Source organism: Esox lucius, chromosome 15 (genome assembly GCF_011004845.1).
Source record: "Esox lucius isolate fEsoLuc1 chromosome 15, fEsoLuc1.pri, whole genome shotgun sequence".
NCBI classification, from domain to species: domain Eukaryota; kingdom Metazoa; phylum Chordata; class Actinopteri; order Esociformes; family Esocidae; genus Esox; species Esox lucius.
This window is the reverse complement of record NC_047583.1, coordinates 12,717,465-12,728,231: the sequence shown is the minus strand read 5'-3', so window position 1 is coordinate 12,728,231 and position 10,767 is coordinate 12,717,465. Positions and strand designations below refer to the sequence as shown.

Sequence of the window (10,767 nt, the reverse complement as noted above, 5' to 3'; positions counted from 1 at the left end):
CAAAAATCATTAGCGCCACGGCACAATCCGTTGGGACTTCTAAATGTGACGTGTAATTTGAGCCTCAAGTAGTGGCCCTTCAATATCCCTTCCTTAAGCTCACAAGTACGTTTTAAAACAGCAACACAATCGGCTTTTTATCAAGTCGCAAGTTCGACTTTGATTTCAAGAGGTAAACGTTCTGGACAAGGACTTTACTTGTTTATTAACTGTAGTGTTCCGGTGAGCTGTGCATTTGGTGCAGTTAAATTAGTTTATATAGCCCGCTGCATAGCTGCTAGCTCTTTAAGACACTTCACCCGCCCCCTCTCCTGTATTTTTAGCTGAGCCAGGCATCTTCATTTGTTTTAGGCTACCTTACAGTCAGTAGTGTACCAAATTATCTCATTCAATCGTTTTAAATTACATCGGACTCTTTACCGCGGATTTTCCGTTTTTGATTCCTTAGGAAATTATGTTGAAATCAACATTGGAATAGAAAACCCGGGATTTTGCTGGCGAAGGCTGAAAATCACAAGAGCCCATGAGCTGCCCGCCTCATCCATGATGTCCGTGATGAAACGCAGTGCTGTACTGGCTTTCTGAGACAACCCGCATTGCTTTTCTAGGATGAAATGAATGAACCAAAAAGCAATTTAGCTGTAAAATAGACAGTCAAAGATAGTGAACGGTTCCCAGCAAGTATTTGGTTACACGTCTTCTCGCAACGGGATAGGCTTCTGTGTTCTCTTGGATTGTGGATTAAGAAACCTTCAAGACGGACGGGGTGGTGGAGCATCGTGGGAAAAATCGGGGCAATATGAGAGAGCGGGACTTTATGCCCAACATGGAGAGGGGCAAACCTGCTACTTATACGGGGGACAAAAAGGCTAAGATGGCTGCGAAGACGAACAAAAAGTGGGTGAGATTGGCCACTGTTTTCGCATATGTATTGTCTGTGTCCTTAGCAGCCATCATTCTAGCCATTTACTACAGCTTGATATGGAAGCCCATAAGCGCATCCTCTCCAGCTGGAAAGCCGGGGGTGCACGAGGATGTCACAACCTCTGATAACATCTCAACTAACATCTCCACAAGCACCAACGTCTCAGACATTAACTCTACACAGACAGAGCATTTATCTGTCAACAATATTAGGCTTAACGCAAAGCCTCAGACGAGTGCATTACACTGGAAGGGCCAAAGCAAGAGCGCCGCCGTCAACTCCGATGGCGTTTTATCCCAAAGTGCTCACTCGCAACCTAAAGGTCTCTACGCGTCTGTCCACAGCCACACAACCGCACAAATGGCCGAGAATCCAAAGACTGCGGGGATAGATAACCAGGCGTCCCAGCCTGCTGGGGACATTCGGGACCAGTTCCGCACTGGAGCCCAAAACACCATGGATGATAACATAGAGGATGATGCGGACCGACCGGCTACTTCCAGTGAGGATCAAGTAGGTGCGGACGCTACTTCTTCACCCACAAAGACTTCGCTGCGCACCTCCTCTACGAGACTACAAGGTTTACGTAAAGGACCAGGCCAATAAACACGAATCGACCGAAGGGTGTGAGACTTATGCCGCGGGTCGGATACAGTAGCCAACACACAGGGGTTGTCGTGGAACAGATTGAATAACAGAGGATGCTGCGAGAATTGCACTGGCTTCATGCACGTATTTTATTTATATCTTATATACAAATAATCTGAATGCGTATGACTGACAGTAATAGAAAAAACGGCTTCAAAGGAATATTGTTATCCCCTGAATCTCTATGCGTTTTCTTTTACCGTAGGTCTACTGTATGCCTTAATTGATGTATACGTCCTCCTTCCTTTGGACAGTTCCACCAAGGTCATTTATTTATACCCATATTATGGACAAGGGCGTGATATAGCCCTACAACTATATTTCACTCGTCCAGAAGATATGCCTTTGGTTTGCAGGATATGTGAACTAGGCATTACCTATAGGCCTCCAATATTATTCTTTATTGCATAGTTATATGATGGGCCTAGCTATTGAATAACAAGACCGAATTTACATGGCACTTCGTGTTCTGTATATTTCCTTTCACACAGGCCTAAATCGGGAGTCCTGGTTTATAGGGGAACCTGTATTATTGAGTTGAGCTCAGGTATGTGCATATAATCATGCCAATTAATTGTGTTTATGGTCATGTACATAGGGTAGATATTGTACATCCTTTGGCCTTGATCTAACTTTTAGTCCAATTAGATACATTTTATTAAAACTATGTTAGCCAATATCATAAGGAAAATAAACATCCTTGTAAAATGCTTATTTGTTTACATTTTGTTTAAAAACATATACATGCAAGTCAACATAAATGACCCCTTTCATGTGAAACTGTCTTTTATTTTCAGAGATCTGAAATGTTTATGTTTTTAAGTTACATTTGATACAAGTATATGATAAATATAATTGGATAGATGCTGTTCAAATCATCTAGTCTATCCTCTGATCCTGTAAATATGATACATTTTAAATGTTAAGTGATGCTATATCACAATCCAAACAACACCTTGTTGTTAACAAACCATTTTGAAGTAGAATCAGTGCAGAGGGTAGAGGATGCTGGTGGCCCAGGATTCTTCAATTCAAATTCCCATTAGCCAACTCTGCAAACATTCAAATGTGAAGATACATTACTCATGACAATGTGTAATTTGCAGAACTAAAAAAGAGATTAAAGTTCTTTTGAGATACTTTCCTGCTGCTGGATCAGCTGAGATGTGCGTGGCGATTAATTGTGATTTTATTGGAGAGGCCAAAGGAAGATTAGTCAAAATCAATTGACAGTTTTTATAAACGCCTTTTCTGGAAGTGCATTTGGTGAACATACCATGCAATATGGATAGTTGCTCTGCGAAAGTCCAGATTTGGGTGAGTAACACATTTGTTTTTATGTTATAGCGTTTGAAAACCAGGCTAATTGGAATTTGTGTTTAAACATCCTGGGTGTCAGAGGAGAACCTGTCATATTCATCCTCTCCTCTCTGCCTGGATTTGAACTCAAGGCCATTCCACCTGAGCCTGAATGGATTCATTTTAGTAGGCTTCTCAGATTGTTCTGGCAATTCTCACATGGAAAATTCAGCTGGAAATAGTCAAAAAGGCTTTTTAAATGTTGTCTTTGTTACTGTCTGATGAAAACAGAGATTTTTCTGGAAAATGTAAAAATTAGCATATTTTCCTATTAACTAACAATTAATTGAAACTTTTTAAAATAAATGTTCTTGGTACTTCAGTCATGAAAATTATTATTATATTGCGGGGTGTCTGCTTTCAGTGTATTCATTGGCTGATCCCTCCAGCTATTTCACATTGAAGGCTCATCTAGTTTATTATACAGAATTAACTATGTTAACATAGATATTACCTTTGCGCCATTACCCACTTTAAAACAAATGCCAAAACGGCATAGATGCCTAGATGTGTCTTCTCTACGGAGCACATGCTGAAAATTTGACATGTTGAAAGAATTAATTTCTCCAAACAACGAAAAGCTAAAATATCAACACAAAATTGTGTATTTTGTACAGTTCATGAATCATAGGCTCTTAGATTATTTAAAAAAAAAATCATGTTAAAAATTTAAAAAGCATGTCAAACTTGCCCAAAAAAAATTAATACCAAAACTATGTTCCATTCATGCTCAAATAGAATCATACAATAATCAGCTGTTGACAGTCAAGTCTTGCAGACTGAATAAAGAACCAGTGGTAATTCAGCTAATCAGTAGTCTTACAGCTCAAAGGATAGTACATTTACTTTCAATGTCTTTATGTGAACACTTCACCAAAAGTGTAAGTTTTATAGCGGCCAAGCAAGCCTCAGTATTTGAACAGGCTAAGATGTATTTAAGCGTCAAACAAGGCCCATTGTTTATCAGACCGCCACAGCTCATCACCAGTGATCTCTCTATCATACTCTTGCTTCTGACTCACTTCTGGTGAACTCTGGAGAGGGGAAAAACAACACACAAGTATATAGGTTTTCTACTTGAACTAAACGGCATGTGAGGGAGGTGTATTGATTGAGCTCACAGTAGTTACAGTGCACAAAAAAGGAATGCATTACACAATACCAGTCAGTACTATTTCCAGCATACACTCTTTGAAAGGCTTCTTTTTCACAGTGTTATAGAGAGGTTTGGTCACTGGTGGTGAGCATCACACAATATCAGAGAGAAATGTACTGTGAGCCACAGCTGAACAATGCTGCACTGCAAATGCTAATTTGTCATGGCTTGGATCTGTTACACTGAAATGTGAACAAATACAGTGTAAACATTTAGGATGGCGATGACTGTAAAACAACAAGCAGAGAAGTTCAGGGTACTGTGAACAGTAATACACAGCGCACACTGGATATTGTGCAGAAGGTCCCCATAGGCCAGCAACCTGCGCTGTGACCTGTTTTCAGTGCTTCATATGATGGTAGATGGAACGGAGGGCTGAGTTACCTTTTGACCTCTAACCCCAGTCACTTTTACATAGTAGGAGAGAGAAAGTAAGGTTAACTCTATATCTAGAGTATGGGTCACTGCGTAAATAGATGCGTTGAAATTAATCACAATATGAGAATCAAGAACAGTGGTAGGAAGATCAAGATCAGGGGTGGGAGGATCATGGGTGGGAGGATCGAGATCAGGGGTGGGAGGATCATGGGTGGGAGGATCGAGATCATGGGTGGGAGGATCGAGATCAGTGGTGGGAGGATCGAGATCATGGGTGGGAGGATCATGGGTGAGAGGATCGAGATCAGGGGTGGGAGGATCAACAGCAGTTAATGTTTGTGTTGCTGCTTCCTCCTTTGTTGTAGCATTTTAGCTACGCTGGGAAGGCTGGTTAAGATAATTAACGTCACAAGTTAAGTGAACAAACGTTTCAGATTAGGAAATTAATGTGTCAGGTTGATATAACTAACTTGGCAGGTTGGGAGAAATAAGTTCTCCATGTGGAAGCTAGGTGAATTGCAGTAAATATTTTACATTCAAACCAACACCCAATCCACTGAGGTAAAGTATGTTTTATAAAGCACATATCAAATATCCATGAATAGAATGCACTTGCGCTGCTAGTAAGTTTAACTTTCTAATTTGGTTGAAAAACACCACATTTCTCAAAACAATCAACTTGTCAATCAGATTCTAGCTGGTGAAAGCTGCCATCCATTGACATTCATAAAAAAAATACTTTTGTCCTTACAGCTGCAGCTGAATTACACAGTATTTTCCTGTATATCGAGCTCAAGTACAGCTAGCAAAACTTGGAAAATGCAGTGCTGGGCAGACAATATCTAGCTTCCTGGGTACCAGTTACCAGTTAAACTACACTGCTAAATGCCAGCTATGGATGGTTGATACTGATGACAGTGAACCTTTGGAGTTCTCAGAAGTGTTTATCAGTCTCTGCATTTAATGTAAGTTAGTGACAGCGACACAAAGCATTATTTAAATGCACCAAAATGCCACACGGTAGACCTTTGAAACAAAGGCAACGGAATCAAAGAATTTTAGAACTCAGTTGTCTGAAGCAGACACTATCACAGGAGTTGTGAATAATGAATGAGATCTTGAAACACAGGAGAACAATATGAAGCAAACTCATAATAGGACCTTCAATTAACATCTGGGAAGAGTTGTGGGCCCATGCATTCTAAATGAAAGGCCCATGGTGTACAAGTCAGTGGAAGATAAAACAATGCCCCAAACCATGCTATGTAAATACCTCAATGTGGCGTCACATGTATTGTGTCTGTTTACAGGGCCCTTTTATCCCGAACATGTCTGATGTTCACTGGACTATGAAAGAGTGCATGATTTCACCATTCCAGCATGGGGCACAGGTGCAGAACCATTACATAATACAGCCAGGACAGGGTGACCTAGATGCAGTTTCATCTCAATGTTTCATAATAACAATGTCTTAATTCCATTGGGAACTAATGAACACATTAACAGAAGGGCTCGTCTCCGGTCAGTTTCGTTGCTGTCCTCTATATAGTAGATTTATCTTGGCTAGTCCATATCCTTTCTGTTCAGGACAACAGTGACTGGGTTAAATGTGTTTTGACACAAACTACTCCTTGTCTGATCCCGTGCCCCGTAATCTTAGTTTAATGGTTGTTTCAATTTGTTTTACTCCAGCAGTTGTACACAAAATGCAAACGAACAATACAGCCTCAAAACATAATAATAATTAGGCAGGTGGCTTCTCACATGCACAAGGTGTTATATGCATGCATGAATTTTGCTTCATGTGCCACTCCCCTGTGACACCCTTGGAGAGTGGAGCCAAATACATTTATCACAGCTGCCATGGGAGGTTGGAATTATCACTATCATGACATAGATGGTCAGTCCTTGCACACATTTTAAATGTGTAATACAAACATGGCAGTGTGAATAAATAAATGATGGCAAAAAAAATCTTTATTTTATAATAGACTAGACAAGATCTCTACTAGAGAGCAGGTTACTACTGAAGAAGTGAGCTCAGGTAGGCTGAAAATGTGCCTATTAAAGAGGAACTTATCAGTGATTCTGTTATGCTGTACGTAGCAAAGGTAAATTCACCAGTGTCAATATCAAAATGATGGGCATTAAACAGAGCGCTAGTAACAAAGTGGATGACAAGTGTGACCAGAGGCGTCGCTAGGATCACAAAACATTCAGGGCTTAGCCCCCCCCCCCGCCCCACCCGGGACAGAAAGTACAGGGTTTTGACTGTACATGCAGAACATTTCGATGTACACACTAGCGGCCTACACGTCTACATTGTCATAATGCGCGATCAGAATAACAGATAACAGAATAGATCAGATTATACATTTTTTGGTCAATTTGAGATCCAGGTCTATTCATAAGCCCCGGACACACAGGCCAAACGACGCCACTGAGTGTGTCCAATTACATCCAATTTAGAAAAACCTCATTGTGGCAGAAACTACATCACCGTAAGCATGCCTAAATGCAGAACAATAAATAAATTCTGCATTTAACTTTAGACTGAAGGAGGGTGATATGGGCATTGTATAAGTGTGAGCAACCTAGCTATTAACAAAGGTATTGGTGTCCACATACTCCAATTCCAACTCATTCAGGGAGAAAATGGTTTGGGTCCAAGCAGGTTGAGGTTCTGTCCAATTAAAGAGCATACATTTAGTGTTTGTTGGTATTGAGGACTTGAAGGCTTGTTGGATTGGTTTTTAAAGCTACGCTGTAGGGCGGTCAGCAGTGTTCAGTGAGGGTCCAGTTGTATACTTGACAGTGTCATCAGCATAAAAGGGGATGAGGGAGTTAACAACAGACAGCATTATTAACACACACACACAGAGGATAGATACAGACCAAGAACTGACCCTTGGGGAGCTCCCATTGTACAACGTTTTCAAATCAGACAATTGAACCACAGCTTTATGAAAATCATAATGGTTTCCCCCGGGCCAATCCCTCTGTTTTAACAGTAACAAAAAAGTGATTTCCCCTTTCAAGCTTAGTTGCATGCATCAGAGCCCTCAATAAATATGTTGTCACTGGCAGCACTGATGATGTGGAGCATATTAAATGTGTTAAAACCGTAGATTAGTAGGTACATCTGGTAGTTCGTTTAGTTAATTCATTTTAATTAACATAGCCTAGAGGCTGTGTTCCATGGCCGTGAAATGAGAATCAGGTATTTTAAACAAACAGTAGATTACCTGGAAGAAAACGGCACGCATGAAACATGACACAAAGGGCTGCAGCAGATGCAGGTAAAAAATATGGAGCAACACATCACAATGCCAAGGCCGCTGGACCCAGTGCCTTAATGAGAGAAGGTGACCCTAGAGAACGCCTGTAGAAAAGATAATTAAAAGAGTAACACCTTGGAGGATTATCACCAGAGAGGAAGGGCGCAGTCTGAAGAACAACAGGCTGTCACAGCCGGCCCATGGAGAGCTCGCTTCAAATTAATCAAAAACAACTCCCTCATGGAGAGGGCTTAAGCAACTGTCACTTTCACATTCAGAAACACCATTGGCTTTTGCCTTTATGTTCCATTACCGTTGATCAAATACAGGCTGGGCTATTGCCCCACAATAAATGATCAGGTGTATTATGGGAAGCCAAAATTATTGTTTTATTGTCAGGTTTCGCCTGCTATATGTGCTGGTGAAATTCTGGTGGTTCAGGAAGACATTAGTTATGAAAAGGTATGCTGGTACTGAAAGGTGTCAGAACACAGTGCATCGCAGTTAGTGGTATAGGGGCCTACATAGTGGCAGACTAGTCAGGGTGCCCACGCTGACCCCTGTCCACCGCCGAGATAACCTACAATGGGGAGAACAAGTATTTGATACACTGCCGATTTTTCAGGTTTTCCCACTTACAAAGCATGTAGAGGTCTGTAATTTTTATCATAGGTACACTTCAATTGTGAGGGACGGAATCTAAAACGAATCACATTGTATGATTTTTAAATAATGAATTTGCATTTTATTGCATGACATAAGTATTTGATCACCTACCAACCAGTAAGAATTCCGGCTGTTAGTTTTTCTTTAAGAAGCCCTCTTGTTCTCCACAGCTTAACTGTATTAACTGCTCCTGTTTGAACTTGTTACCTGTATAAAAGACACCTGTCCACACACTCAAACAGACTCCAACCACTCCACAATGGCCAAGACCAGAGAGCTGTGTAAGGACATCAGGGATAAAATTGTAGATCTGCACAAGGCTGGGATGAGCTACAGGACAATAGGCAAGCAGCTTGGTGAGCAGGCAACAACTGATGGCGCAATTATTAGAAAATGGAAGAAGTTCAAGATGACGGTCAATCTCCCTCAGTCTGGGGCTCCATGCAAGATCTCACCTCCTGGGGCATCAATGATCATGAGGAAGGTGAGGGATCAGCCCAGAACTACACGGCAGGACCTGGTCAATGACCTGAAGAGAGCTGGGACCACAGTCTCAAAGAATGCCAATAGTAACACACAACGCCGTCATGGATTAATCCTGAGACACAAGCAAGGTCCCCCTGCTCAAGCCAGCGCATGTCCAGGCCCATCTAAAGTTTGCCAATGACCATCTGGATGATCCAGAGGAGGAATGGGAAAAGGTCATGTGGTCTGATGAGACAAAAATAGAGCTTTTTGGTCTAAACTCCGCGTTTAACTCCATCTCAACCGTGAAGCATGGAGGTGGAAACATAATTCTTTGGGGATGCTTTTCTGCAAAGGGGACAGGACGACTGCACAGTATTGAGGGGAGGATGGATGGGGCCATGTATCGCAAGATCTTGGCCAATACCCTCCTTCCCTCAGTAAGACCATTAAAGATGGGTCGTGGCTGGGTCTTCCAGCATGACAACGACCTGAAACACACAGCCAGGGCAACTAAGGAGTGGCTCCTTAAGAAGCATTTCAAGGTCCTGGAGTGGCCTAGCCAGGCTCCAGACCTGAACCCAATAGAAAATCTTTGGAGGGAGCTGAAAGTCCGTATTGCCCAGCGACAGCCACGAAACCTGAAGGATCTGGAGAAGGTCTGTATGGAGGAGTGGGCCAAAAACCCTGCTGCAGTGTGTGCAAACCTGGTCAAGAACTACAGGAAACGAATGATCTCTGTAATTGCATTCTGTACCAAATATTAAGTTCTGCTTTTCTGATGTATCAAATACTTATGTCATGCAATAAAATTCAAATCAATTACTTAAAAATCATACAACAGTTGAAGAGTACCTATGATAAAAATTAGAGACTTCTACATGCTTTGTAAATGGGAAAACCTGCAAAATCGGCAGTGTATCAAATACTTGTTCTCCCCACTGTATAATGAGCATCAGAACTGGACCATGGAGTAATGAAAACGACCTGGTCTGATGAATCACGTTTTCTTTCACATTACATGGATGACCAGGTGTGTGTGCGTCGATTACAGGGAAAACACATGGCACCAGGATGAGAAGGCAAGCCAGTGGAGGCAGTGTGATGCTTTGGGCAATGTTCTGCTTGGAAACCTTGGGTCCAGCTATTCAGGTGGATGTTACTTTCACACGTACCACCTACCTGAGCATTGTTGCAGACCATGTGCACCCTTTCATGGCAACAGTATTCCCTGATGGCATTGGCCCCTTTCAGCAGGATAATGTGCCCTGCCACAAAGCAAAAATCGTTCAGGAATGGTTTGAGGAACACGACAAAGAATTCAAGGTGTTGACTTGAGGGAGATTGACCGTCATCTTGAACTTCTTCCATTTTCTAATAATTGCGCCATCAGTTGTTGCCTGCTCACCAAGCTGCTTGCCTATTGTCCTGTAGCTCATCCCAGCCTTGTGCAGGTCTACAATTTTATCCCTGATGTCCTTACACAGCTCTCTGGTCTTGGCCATTGTGGAGTGGTTGGAGTCTGTTTGAGTGTGTGGACAGGTGTCTTTTATACAGGTAACAAGTTCAAACAGGAGCAGTTAATAAAGTTAAGCTGTGGAGAACAGGAGGGCTTCTTAAAGAAAAACTAACAGCCGGAATTCTTACTGGTTGGTAGGTGATCAAATACTTATGTCATGCAATAAAATGCAAATTCATTATTTAAAAATCATACAATGTGATTCTTTGGATTTTGTTTTAGATCTCAATCCAATCGAGCATCTGTGGGATGTGCTTCTGAGGTCTAGTGGAGTCCATGCCTCGACGGGTCAGGGCTGTTTTGGCAGCAAAAGGGGGGACCCACACAATATTAGGCAGGTGGTCATAATGTTGTGGCTGATCGGTGTATATGA

At 41.8% G+C, this 10,767-nt stretch overlaps 1 protein-coding gene across 1 annotated transcript; it reads left to right on the top strand.

Moving 5' to 3' along the window:
- The first annotated feature begins 312 nt into the window (after positions 1-312).
- Positions 313-3,245, top strand: LOC105015639. Its single transcript, XM_010878938.3, has one exon. It carries the CDS (start codon positions 800-802, stop codon positions 1,529-1,531), a length of 732 nt encoding a protein of 243 aa, XP_010877240.2. The 5' UTR covers positions 313-799; the 3' UTR covers positions 1,532-3,245.
- Positions 3,246-10,767: the final 7,522 nt, after the last annotated feature.

Bases quoted from the DNA above. Each gene is read 5' to 3' on its own strand.
- LOC105015639 (XM_010878938.3), top strand. From the start codon at position 800: ATGAGAGAGCGGGACTTTATGCCCAACATGGAGAGGGGCAAACCTGCT.